We start from the raw sequence: 13,416 nt of genomic DNA, 5'->3' as shown, positions 1-13,416 counted from the left end.
TTTTCAACTTTGCCATAACTAAAATTGAAAAGCTAAATCTGCTTTTGCGTTTTTCATTTTCTGCATAAAAGGCAGAATGTATGTAAAAATTAAAATGCGTTGTTTACTTTGTCTTTTCTTTTCCATAGCAGTTGTCAACACATATGATAACTAATCAATCAATCAATCAATCAATCACAAAGACTCAATTTGTGGATTTTATTGCTTTGATTCTCATTTTTGTTTTGACTGGATTTACCTCACACACTAGAAGTGTAAGTTCCAGTCCACTAATTTGATTGGACAAGCGGAGTTCAGAGAGTGCTGATGTTTATTATAACAGCATTGGGAAATCTGTTTGTATCACTCGGCTTGTCTGTGTTCGCTACATAAAATTCCAGTTCTAGCAATATTCCATTACATTGAAACAGTTTCTACACTTACTACAGGCTATTAGTCAGCCTGTGTGTTGGCATGGGAACACGCAATGCTTTATCCATGCTGTGGTGTCTTTGGGAACTATTTTCATGGCTGGAGCAACAATAAACAAAACATTGGGTCATATCATGTCTGAAATACAGTTACTCTATATTAATTTCTTGTTTATAGAACTGTTGTATAAAAGCAATATCACATTTATTCTGTTTGACTGAATATGAGTCAAATCACAGCCATGCTGATCTTCAGTCCAACAGCAAGCTTGCTCATGTGATGCTCCTTAAATATGAGTGGAAAGATGAATGGGAAAAGATTAGCCGAGAAAGCATAGAGAGGTAGAAAAGATATGTCAAGGTGGGTTACATGGGAGTGTGCTGCTTAGAGAAAATGTGCACTACATTCAGACAGCAAACAAGTTTTTATTTTTTTTCTGTTAATATCTTAATAGACATTATTGTCTACTGTCTTATAACAATGCATCTGTAAATGTCTTGTTGCTAAGTTACCTTTGCATCAGACTTATGCATTTGAATGTTCATGAGGGCGCGAAACATCATTGACAGGATGAGCTACAAGTGAACTTCATGAGAAGTTCTAGCTAAAATGATGTTTCCAAAGTTCTACACACTAATGGACGCATATCGTCTTATAATAATAGACCAGAATTAGACAGACTGTGATGTGGACGGTGAAACAACTATAAGGTGAAGTAATGACACTTCCAGTCGAGAATTAAAGCTTTATTATCATACTAGCTGTTTACATCAAAGAATTGGCCATGTGCATGTTGCTGGCGCCTCTTAGAAAAGAATGAAACTGATTCGTGTGATCTATTGAGAGCAACAAGCTTTTACATTCACAAAGTACACATTATCCAACAGCAAGCATTCTTTTGCACAAGAAGACTATATAGCATTCAAGACATCCTGGAAAGCATTCCTTGTGAACATGATTTTCTGTTTACATACTGCAATGCACTACATACTGATGGAAATGGCATGTAAAATACAATATACCCAATTACCCTTTATCATAAATGGTAACGTGTTAATGGATAATAGGTGACAATTTGGGATGGTAATAAGATACAGTATATACAAAAACTTGGCAGTCCAGATATCCAGCAATAGACTGAGACAGAACAGTAGGTTCAGTGGTTTTCAGTTAGAGCATTTTTTTTTTTTCAGTCCAATTCTTATGAAGTGTAGTACATTTATTATAATACTCAGCAACACCGTGACCTTTTTACTGGACTGTGATGCCAATCCAGTCAATCAACCAAACTGAAAACCCAAACACCCTCATCTACTCAAAAGAACACTGAAATGTTGTATTAAGAAAGTGGATCAGGTTCTGTTCCATTAGAAGCAAAAGCTTGTTTTTATTTTGTCTATTCCACCTCACACACAGTCAATCCATCTGAAATAACAAAACTACTTAACAAGTAGAAATAATAATTTTATTTTTTTTTAAAAACATAACACAACTGAACAACTCCTGAGTTATTGTAAACTGTGGACTACGTTGCTTTTGGAAAGTTGGAATGCGCTTTTTTTTCAACTGTAGATAAGATCTCGACTGAACTCTTTGTAGAGTTTAAGCTTGGTGATGTGGGAAATCCACTTTGCGTGTGTGTTTGTGTCTCTCTCCTAGTTTTAAACAGAGACTGGCTTGCTGTGTATGTGTGCCTTGCAGACACGTTTCCGACAGCTGCATTACTGAACTTGGGCTCTTCCTTGTGTGGGTCATTCAGGCTGACGGGAGCTGGAGCCCCAGGAGAAGAGGTTCGGCAGCCAATAACTGGAGTCTCTCCTCGCTGGGTCGCTGAGCGTGAGTGTCTCAGGCGCTGATTTCTTCCGCGGTCTGTCTTTGGGCACAGAGAGGAAGTCCGGGGCTTCTGTGGAGAGCGGGGTAGAGGGGGCACTGGATGGTCCACTGTGGGCGCAAGATGGCAGGGGCGTCTCACTGATGGAGATGGCTGGGGGAAATGTGCCTAGCTTCTTATTGGTGGCTTCCTGTGTGGCACGCTCGTACTCTCTCACCTCCTCCATTGTCATGTCTTTCAGTGGAGAGACAAAAAGTTCTCTGAGTCATACACACAGTGTAGAGAATAATTTTTTTCACAGAGAACTTCTGACACGTTTATTAGAATAATGAAAAATAAATGAAGTGGTGATTAACACAGGGGCAGAGGCAAGGAGGGAAAAACGTGAGAACTCATTTGTGAGTAAAACATGAACATTGAACATTTTCTGATTCATTCAGTAGTAATGAATGCTCTGCCATAGTCTTTCATGTTCCAAACCACTCAAATGCAGTAACACAAGGTTTCTGGCTATTTTTTTTCTACCTGCTTACTTTGTCCTAAGGGGTTTAACAACAATCAGTCTGATTTTTATGAGGGATGATTCTGGGTTGAACAGAGTATGTAATATTTTACAAGAGGTGTGAAAATAGGCCTTTACCGAGAGTGGAACATAATTAGATAGTGGTGATGACCAACCTCAGACTGAATAAGCTTTCAAAGCATATGAAGAAAAAAAAACAAAAACGTTAAAATGCAGTACAAGTTAATACATTTCAGCCAGAGATTATATGATTTTTGTGCCATAAATAATGCTTTTATGTTTGTAATGAACTGTATTTAGTAATTCTATGTAAAGCATCCACTCTGGTTTAATGATGAAAGTACAATCATTGTAAGCCGATGGACAGAACAGTTTAATATAAATTATATATACGTTCTAAGCTCTGAAAGTGATGGCAAAGATCACATGACAAAGGAGCTCGCACTATGACATCAGATCCAAAGTTAAATGTTGATTAGGCTACTTCTCAAGTCCCCGCTAGGTGAAAAATTGACAATAAGCAGGTGCTCAGCTGTACTGGTATTATAAAGCACTTTGCTCCATTAGTTATGGAGAAGCACTCATGCAGAGGAGCTGAACCAGTGATAAATAACAGCTTTATTTTAAGCCTTTGACATGTGAGCAGTAGGAGGGATGCAATCACAATACATAGCAGGTGTTAATGCACATGCAAGCAATGTCAGAAAGAGATAATCCATGATCATAAACCCCAAAAAAACATGTGAGAGTCAAAAACCAGGAAACATGGAACCATGAAAATAAGGCTTCTATTTATCAAGCAAAATGCATGATAATACTTTGCCACAAGAGAAACACACATGAGGATATAAATAGGCAAATTAATCACGATCTAAATGGAGAACAGATGAACACAATCAGGAAACAAGCCAATGGCAGGACGGGGGCAGAGACAAGACCAGGAAGTGAAACAAAAACATGCGTCACAATAAGCATACAAGCGTCTATTTCAAATTTGTGGTGGAAAGGCCATCTTGTTGATCTCCCAATTCTTATAGACAGGAGTCAGGTCTTGTATGACTGAACAGAATTGTCCAGGATTTTTGCCAAGGTGGCAGCCAAGTGTACAGACTTTACTAGAAGGACTCTGCTCATGCTCACACTCAAAATCCCATTCTATTTTTTTGTCAGAAGTATGTATGGGTGATACCACCACACACATACGGTACAGCTTCACCCCGTTATTGCAACCATGTTAATACCCTTGGACCCCAATGAAATAAAATACTGCTTAGCGTAAACAATCTGAGTGGTGATATCCAACAGGAAAAACACACATAGAACAGAACAAATAATTGTCCTTCTACGTACCAATCCACTCGTCCACCCAGGCAAAGGCCTGTCTGTGACCTAGTGACAACACATCCCTTATCACCTTGAAAGAGAGAGACAGAGAGAAGGACTGGTTAGGAAGACTTTATTAACTACCTAGTCAAGGACAGAAGTCATGATTAATGTACTGTGCATTGCTGTTCATGTTTCTGTATGAGTAATAAATGCAGTTGGGAACTGGGAGGAAAAGGATCCTCAGGCAAGGATATGTGGTGCTGAGGGACAAAAGGGGGAGGGGGCATTACTTGGAGGCAAGGGGAGGTAAGAGTAATAAGCACGTGAGAAGAAGAGGGAAAGACCTTGTGAACAAACTGCTCCACACGTGTCTGCAGGCCCCACACCTCGAACTTCACCGTCACCAGCTTATAGGAGCACATGATGGGGTCCTGAGTGTCTCTCCAGCCCTCCGGCAGCAAACCCCGGGCCGTCTTCTCTGACTTAAAGTAGCGCAGGTCCTGAGGAAGAGAATTTAAACACCGGGAAATGATCTACTCCAATTGTTCAAGTCCCGTTCCTGTCCTCTGCATCACTACTCTTCTGGATCATTTTTTACAAGCATATTAAAACGAATTATTTAAATTCTTAATCAATTAAAACATTTATATTCCAGATATTTGGAAAATTCTGAATACATTTTGCACAGTGTACAGGATTTATTTTTGCACATTTTGCCAGGCAGAACTGCTCCAGATGTGCAGGTTTGTCAGAGGATTTCATCGGGACTGTGATCATGGCTTTAACTAGGTCATTGTAGGCAGTTCACCCTTTTTGATTTACAGGCACTCCAGTGGTATTACAGCTTTGTGTTGGGAATGACTGCACTGAAACCTTTCTCCAAGCTTAAGTGCTTTTGTTGCTCAGTCCCCAAAGCATGATGCTGTAATCACTCTACTTTACTGTAGGTATGGGATTTTCTGGTGTAAACAGTTTGTCATTTCTGCCACACATGTTAAATTACAGCTGAAAAACTGTGTCTTGGCTTCAGCTGACCACCTTTCACTATTAGCAAATGAATTACCATCATGCTTTTTAGCAAACACCTGATGTGCCTTACGGTATTTTTTGGCCGATTATGTGACACTAAACTATTAACATAATTAGTGAAATTTGTAGCTACTTAACTTAATAATCTTCTCACAAATCATCAGTTTTTCTATAAAGGGCCTGGATGGCTTCATGTTCCTTCTGCATTCTAAACCAAACACTTAGATATTTTGTCTCTTTTCAAACACACTTGTTTCTAAATTCAGGTCAGGAAACTCAGCAATGCATTGATCCACTGATTGGATTTACAGAATTAGATTTATGCCCAGTTGTTGGATCACCCACAGCTGCATTTTTGCACTCACAGCTAAAGACAGCTAAAAGACGTTTAAACTTTTTAAACATTTTCTTTTAATCCAGTTGGTCATGTTGCTAACATCATCTGAGAAAACAAGAAAGCCTAGCATAGCTAATGTTAGCTAGCTAACTATGTTGTGCATGTTATCACCCTGCTAAAAAAAAACAAAACCGAAACAAACATATAATCCATCACAGAAATTCTAATAATTTCCACTACAAATACCATTACAAACCATCAGCTAACCCTTAAAAGCATTACCATAACTGGTCCTTAATGGTATCCATTAGACATAACCTACCACCAATTGGCAACAAATTACCAGTAGAGACCCACAGGGACAATTTCAGTTTCCATTAAAATTAATACAATTCCCATTATAAACATTAAAACACTACACATATTGTGAGGGTTGCTTTTTTTTTTTTTTTTTTCAGCATGTCAATGCAGACCTTTTGATCAAAGCCTCTGCTATTAGGTATATTAATAATTCTGTAATAATTCTATTTCCTAGCCATGTATGGATTGCCAGTGCACAATAATTCCAAATAATCCAAATAATCCTAATAATTCACAGATTTGAAGGACTGCCAAAGTGTAGAGCAGGCAAAGTGTAGGCTTGATAACTAACTTAGCTAATGTTAGTCACAATTTTAATTGACAGGTTTTGCTGTTCTGAGACACTCTGAATCAAACTCCACTCATTCTACCTGTGACAAATGTGATCTTGTTTAGAAAAAGTTAGCTAGATACCTAGCTACTGTAGCATATACAGTATTAGTGATTAGCGAAATCTTGGTTGTTATGGTATTATTGGCCGGCTACTGTAAAAAGACTTAGATACTAAAATCATTTTCTAATCTACATGTAACAAATTCATGCCAACAGGCTAGCTACACAGCATGGTAGGAATACACTAGCTCTTTCCAAATGTACAGTGCCCTCCACTAATATTGGCACCCTTGGTAAGTATGAGCAAAGAAGGCTATGAAAAATTGTCTTTATTGTTTAACCTCTTGATCTTTTGTTAAAACAATTCACAAAAATACTCTGCTCTCATGGATATCAAACAATTGCAAACACAATGCAGATTTATTAAAAATAAATACATAAATAAAAATAAGGTTAAATATAGGTGTGCAACAATTATTGCCACCCCCATGAATTCATATGATAAAAAAAATATTAAAAAGTATATTCTCATTGATATTTAAATTTTTTTGGTACACCTGTGTGACTAGGAACAGGAAATTGTTCAACCGTGACTTTCTGTTTCACAGGGGTATAAATATGAGGTAACACATAGGCCAAATTCCCTTAGTCATTCACAACAGTGGGTAAGACCAAGGAATAAGGCTGTGATGTGCAGCAAAAGGTTGTTGAGTTTCACAAAATAGGGAGTGGCTATAAGAAAATAGCACAAACATTGAAAATGCCCATTTCCACCATTAGGGCAATAATTAAGAAGTTCCAGTCAACTGGAAATGTTATGAATCAACCTGGAATTGGACGTGTGTCTATATTGTCTCAACACACTCTTCATATATTGTATATATCTATATTGTCTCAATTTTTTTGATAAACCTTTGTTGTGTTTGCAATTGTTTGATATCCATGAGAACAGAGTATTTTTGTGAATTTTTTAAACAAAAGATCAAAAGATTTAACAATAAAGACAAATTTTCAAAGCCTTCTTTAGTCATATTTACCAACAGTGCCAATATTAGTGGAGGGAACTGTACATATATTACTAGGCATTTTTACTTTGGATAAAAGTATACAGATGTTTTTAGGACATTTATAGTAGATGCTTGAGTGTTAAAAACAATGTATTATCGACATAAATTTTTTTGTGGTTTAAAATGACATGGCTTTGAGTACTTAAACATTAATAAAATAAATAAATAAATAAATAGACAACAGCAGCTTTTACTGGGTGTTTTTTTTTAATTCAGAAAATAAACTTGTTATTATAATGATTCCCAGGTAGTCGGGAAAAATTAAACCAATTTCCAGGGAAATTTGTCTGTGTTAAATAACATATCATATTCTAGCCTTGTTAATTTTATTCCACAGTGTGATAGTGAGAATATCGGTTTCAGTGCTTGGTAATAAACATACCAAAGAAAAAAAAAGGTTTGTAATTCACTCAGATATGAAAATTGCACAAACCTCTGAATACTTTTGCAAGATACTACGCATATCTCACAAAGGGAGATCACACGATACACATACTGCATTGATGCATAATGAGTCTGCTTTCCCTCACTCGCTGATCTATAAATAGTGTTTTGTGGAAGGTGTTTGTAGGAAGCTCATGCCGAGTGGCACAATGGGCGGTTCATCTTTATCCTAATGTCACAGGCTGCCACTAATCAGACATTTCATTTTAATCTAATGACTCGCACGTTAGAGAGGAAAGATTGCTTATGAATAGAGGAGGAGATCTCTTTGCATTTCCAATTGGGATTTGAATTGTCTGAGCAGCAATCACTTGTAATTGCTGGGGTTGCTTAAGGCACGTCGTATAGATAAGACAGATGAGATATCCTGCCAAGGGAAGGGATGAAAAGGGACTTTCACGTGATGAAAAAATGACTACGTGGAGTGGGTACATCATGGAAATACATAGATCGGGTTCATCAGAGCAGTTTCCGGGGCTCAGTAAACAAAATAACAAAATATGTTTACATTTTATTAATAAAATTAAAAAGATAAACCGTTGTGATACTTATCTAAACAAGTTAGTGATTAGCCTTTTCAGTGTGAAAAAAAGATGGATTTCTCCTACACTTTAAATCACTGATAGATTCTCATACCAATCTGAAATCATTCAGTGTAGCTGAAATGCACGTCATTCTACAGCTTTTTGATAAACTTTTTCATAAACCTACTTTTTCCATTAAAGTATTTTTACATTACTGTTGCATTGCACTTGATGACATGCGAACTGTATTTTTGCCATGTTTCTATTGGCATCTCTCTTTTTGTAAAGATGAGAACTAATGAATAAGTCCAAATCAACTTTTAAACCACTGTAATGCCAGTGCTTGTGAAAAAAGCCACTTTTCAAAAGCTCACCTTAAACACTTTTTTAAATATATTCTAATGATGCAACTCTAAAAATCATGGATATTCTGCTAATAATTAAATATGAACACCACACACACACACACACACACACACACACACACACACACACACACACACACACACACACACTCACGCATTTCTATAATTTCTATAACAAAACATGTTTTTCACATTGTACTGAATAAAAATGAGAATGCAGTCCTCAGAGTGTGTGTGTGCTGGATGCAATGCTGTATACATACAACAAGAAAACTGCAGAAAAATGCAATGAATTATTTCCAAGTGGAAAAAAACAAGCGTTGAGTAGCCATAAAATAGAAATCAATGTTTGATATTAATGAATGAATGAATATGCATCCATCCATCCATTTTCTCTACCTTTTATCCTACACAGGGTCGCAGGGATCGTGGAGCCTATCCATTTGAGGGACAAGGCAGGGGACACTCGGGACGAGGTGCCACCACATCTCAGGGCACAATCATATACCGCATTCATGCACTACGGAAAATTTAGTCATGTCAATCAGCCTACGGTGCTTGTCTTTGGATTGGGGAGGAAACCAGAGTACCCGGTGGAAACCCCCAAAACACAGGGAGAACACACAAACAAGGCGGATGCAGGAATCGAACCCCCAATACCAGAGGTGTGAGGCAAGCATGCTAACCACCATGAATGAACATGATTGTAATAAAATAAACTCAGGTATTCAGACTGCTTATCAGACTGCACGAGACCAAAATCCAGTGAAACGTGGTGTGTTTTGTGCGAGAGGCTGAGAGAAAAGAGATGTGAGTTTTGGTTACTAAGAAACGTGTCTCAGGGTTCATCAATAACAACAATAACAACAACAACAAGATGTAAGTAATCAGCAAAAACTGTAATACACTTTTAAATGTATAAAATAAGTGAAGAGTTTAAAAGAGTTTTGGAGATTAAGCGTTTCCCCGACACAGTTATAGCTGAACGTGTTTGTCAGTGAGACATAATAGAGTGTGTCAGGGGAAAACAGGCAGGCATGAGAGATTACTTCATCACCAGATTACACAAGAGCAGCCTGCTGTTTCTAACCAAGTCTAATAATATATCAGTGCTCATTAGTTCTGACTGACCGTGCTGTCAGCCTGCAGCCGAGAGAGAGAGAGAGAGAGAGAGAGCGGGAGAACAGGGGGATATAATTGCTGATTTTAACTGAACAACCCTGGAGTAGTGATGAAGCTGGGTCAAAGGTGGAAAGCTTTTGTCATTATTGTGTGTGTGTCTGTGTGTGTGTGTGTGTGCTCATGCACGTGTTAGAACACTGACAGACCAACACTTTCCACCCACCACAGTTTGAAATGACAGCAGCACGTGCTCTAATAGATGAGACCCAACTATCCATTAAAGTAACAAGCTCTCATTTCTTTTTATGACATGCAATCTCAGCATATGTGGCCTCATCAAGATCCATCCATCCATCCATCCATTTTCCATACCAGTTATACCACACAGGGTCACCTGGAGCCTATCCCAGGGAACTTGGGGCAAAAGGGGTTCGGGGCTACACTGCAGGGCACAGTCACACACACATTCACACTTTGGAAATCAGCCTACATGTCTTTGATCTGGGGGATGAAACCAGAGTACCGAGAGGAAACCTCAGAAGCACGGGGAGAACATGCAAGCTCCACGCACAAAGGACGGAGGCAGGATTCAAACCCCCACCCCAGAGGTATGAGGCAAACATGTAAACCACTAAGCCACTATGCCCACCTCGTGAAGATCTTTTTTTTTCTAAGGAACTTGCCAAACACTGTGCTTTTGTTAAACATATATAGTACATAACATGAGCACACACATTTCCAGACACAGTGTAATATGGAAGTTTAACTGAGTTTATACCACAGCGCTGTGTTGATTAATTTTCTTTGACAGCACGACTCTGACAGTAGTTCCAGCTTTAATTTAAATAATAGGTTTATACTGTATGAATACACTCGTTCTGATATGTTACCATTTCTCTAGCAATTCACAGGGGCTTGGTGTATGGTAGATACGCCACATACTGCCATCTAAGCCTAATAATAAACAGATTAAAAACGTGTTGATATTTAACAAAGACAAAAAAAACCTGTTAATATGGTGGTTTTCTTCATTGGCTTAATATTTATGGAAGGAGTGTCAGGTGTCAGTGCATATTTAATGGTCAGTCAGTTTTGCGCCATGGAAGAGTCTGTGGGACAGAGGAGTTTGTGCATTCACACATTCACAGGCTGTGGGTTTTTTTTTTTTTTTGTCAGTTCCAAAAAAAGTTGGGATGCTGTGTAAAACGTAAATAAAACGAGAATGCAATGATTTGCAAAGCTCATAAACCCATATGTTATTCACAACTGAGGAAAAGTACTATTTTCAGAAAAATATAAGGTCGTTTTGAATTTGATGGCCGCAACGTATCTCAAAAAAGTTGGGACGGGGCAACAAAAGGCTGGAAAGTAAGTGTTACTAAAAAGAAACAGCTGGAGGTTAATTTGCAACAGGTCAGTAAGATGATTGGGGATAGAAAGAGTATCTTAGAGAGGCAGAGTGTTTCATAAGTAAAGATAGGAAGGGGTTCACCAATCTGTGAAAAACTGTGTCTATAATTTGTGGAACAATTTCAGGATAATGTTCCTAAACATAAAATTGTGAAGACTATAAATATCTCATCATCTATAGTACATAATATCATCAAAATATTCTGAGAATCTGGAGAAATCAAGGGTGATTTTTTATCACAAGGGTGATAATCAATATTGCATGCCCGTGATCTTCGGGCCCTCAGGCCGCACTGCATTAAAAACAGGCATGACTCTGTAATGGAAATCACTGCATGGACTCAGAAACACCACCAGAACTCATTGTCTGTGAACACAGTTGACCGAGTCATCCACAAATGCTGGTTAAAGCTTCTATCATACAAAGAAGAAGCCATATGTGAACATGATCCAGAAACACCGCCGACTTCTCTGGGCCAAAGCTCATTTAAAATGGACTGAAGCGAAGTGGAAAACTATTCTGTGGTCAGACGAATCGAAATTTGAAATTCTTTTTGGAAACCATGGACACCGCATCCTCTAAACTAAAGAGGACTAAAGAAGAGAGGGACCATCTGGCTTTTTATCAGAGCTCAGTTCAAAAGCCTGCATCTCTGATGGTATGGGGTGGATTAGTGAGTATGGAATGGAAAGCTTGCACATCTGGAAAGGCACCATCAATGCTGAAAGATAAATACAAATTTTAGAGCAACATATGCTTCTTTACTTCTGATAGACTCTGCCTCTCTAAGATACTCTGTTTATACCCAATCACGTTTCTGACCTGTTGCCAATTAACCTAATTAGTTGCAAAATGTTCCTCCAGCTGTTTCTTTTTAGTAACACTTAATTTTCCAGCCTTTTGTTGCCCCCGTCCCAACTTTTTTGAGACGTGTTGTGGCCATCAAATTCAAAATTACCTTATTTTTCCCCTTAAACCGGTACATTTCCTCAGTTTAAACATTTGATATGTTTTCTATGTTCTATTGTGAATAACATATGGGGTTATGAGATTTGCAAATCATTCTGTTTTTATTTACATTTTACACAGCGTCCCAACTTTTTTGGAATTGGGGGTGTGAGGGAATGACTGTTTACAACTGCTATAATAAAAAGTGAGAACAAGAACTAACCTGTCTCATGGACGGTCCATAAAATTAAATATAACTCTAAACAGTTAAAAATCATGACATGTTGTTCATTAATAATTTAAAACCACACCACCACATCATGGATTAACATCAGTACTGATGCATTTCATTGACCTGTCTTTCTCGTACCTCAGATTCTTTGTAGTAGCGCTCTGGGATTTCATCATATGCAATGTCAACGAAACACACCTCAGTGTCCTCATCTCTGGGCTCATCAAAGATCTATAGCAGAAAGAGAAGGAAAGTGTGAGGATGGAAAAAAGGCAATGCTTCCCATCATTTAAAGAAAAACATTACAAAAACAAGGTGCTTTCTGAAACTTTATGTTTCATGTCATTATATCACTTAAAATGTCTTTCACTGATATCTTCCAGAAGCAGCAAACCAAACAGCACAAAATCTGTTCACGGCACTTTCTTCTCAAAAACCTCTCTGTTGCTTGAACTGACCATCCCCAGTTATTTATCTTTTTTAATTCAGCCACTGTGTATCAGGTCCAGCATTAAAACATATGACTATATTTTATATAGTTACAGTGAGAGAAAGAAGTATTTGATCCCCTGCTGATTTTGTACGTTTGCCCACTGACGAAAGAAATGATCAGTCTATAATTTTAATGGTAGGTTTATTTGAACAGTGAGAGACAGAATAACAACAAGAAAATCCAGAAAAACGCATGTCAAAAATGTTATAAATTGATTTGCATTTTAATGAGGGAAATAAGTATTTGACCCCCTCTCAATCAGAAAGATTTCTGGCTCCCAGGTTTCTTTTATACAGGTAATGATCTGAGATTAGGAGCACACTCTTAAAGGGAGTGCTCCTAATCTCAGTTTGTTACCTGTATAAAAGACACCTGTCCACAGAAGCAATCAATCAATCAGATTCCAAACTCTCCACCATGGCCAAGACCAAAGAGCTCTCCAAGGATGTCAGGGACAAGATTGTAGATCTACACAAGTCTGGAATGGGCTACAAGACCATTGCCAAGCAGCTTGGTGAGAAGGTGACAACAGTTGGTGCGATTATTCGCAAATGGAAGAAGCACAAAAGAACTGTCAATCTCCCTCGGCCTGGGGCTCCATGCAAGATCTCACCTCGTGGAGTTGCAATGATCATGAGAACAGTGAGGAATCAGCCCAGA

General features: G+C 38.1%; 1 protein-coding gene across 1 annotated transcript in view; it reads right to left on the bottom strand.

Annotated features, from left to right (window-relative positions):
- Positions 1-1,142: 1,142 nt before the first annotated feature.
- Positions 1,143-13,416, bottom strand: part of pitpnc1a (phosphatidylinositol transfer protein cytoplasmic 1a) — a 73,894-nt gene continuing 61,620 nt past the window's right edge. The window contains exons 7-10 of the mRNA XM_017483811.3: positions 12,402-12,494; positions 4,436-4,591; positions 4,116-4,179; positions 1,143-2,476 (exon numbers count right to left, since the gene is read on the bottom strand). Coding sequence (XP_017339300.1) covers positions 2,163-2,476; positions 4,116-4,179; positions 4,436-4,591; positions 12,402-12,494 — 627 coding nt within the window. The 3' untranslated portion in view covers positions 1,143-2,162. The remainder of the gene's footprint in view (positions 2,477-4,115; positions 4,180-4,435; positions 4,592-12,401; positions 12,495-13,416) is intronic.

The sequence above is a fragment of the Ictalurus punctatus genome, chromosome 2 (genome assembly GCF_001660625.3).
Source record: "Ictalurus punctatus breed USDA103 chromosome 2, Coco_2.0, whole genome shotgun sequence".
Lineage (NCBI taxonomy): Eukaryota > Metazoa > Chordata > Actinopteri > Siluriformes > Ictaluridae > Ictalurus > Ictalurus punctatus.
Note: the sequence above shows the minus strand (reverse complement) of the source record. Positions and strands in the feature narration are given on the sequence as shown.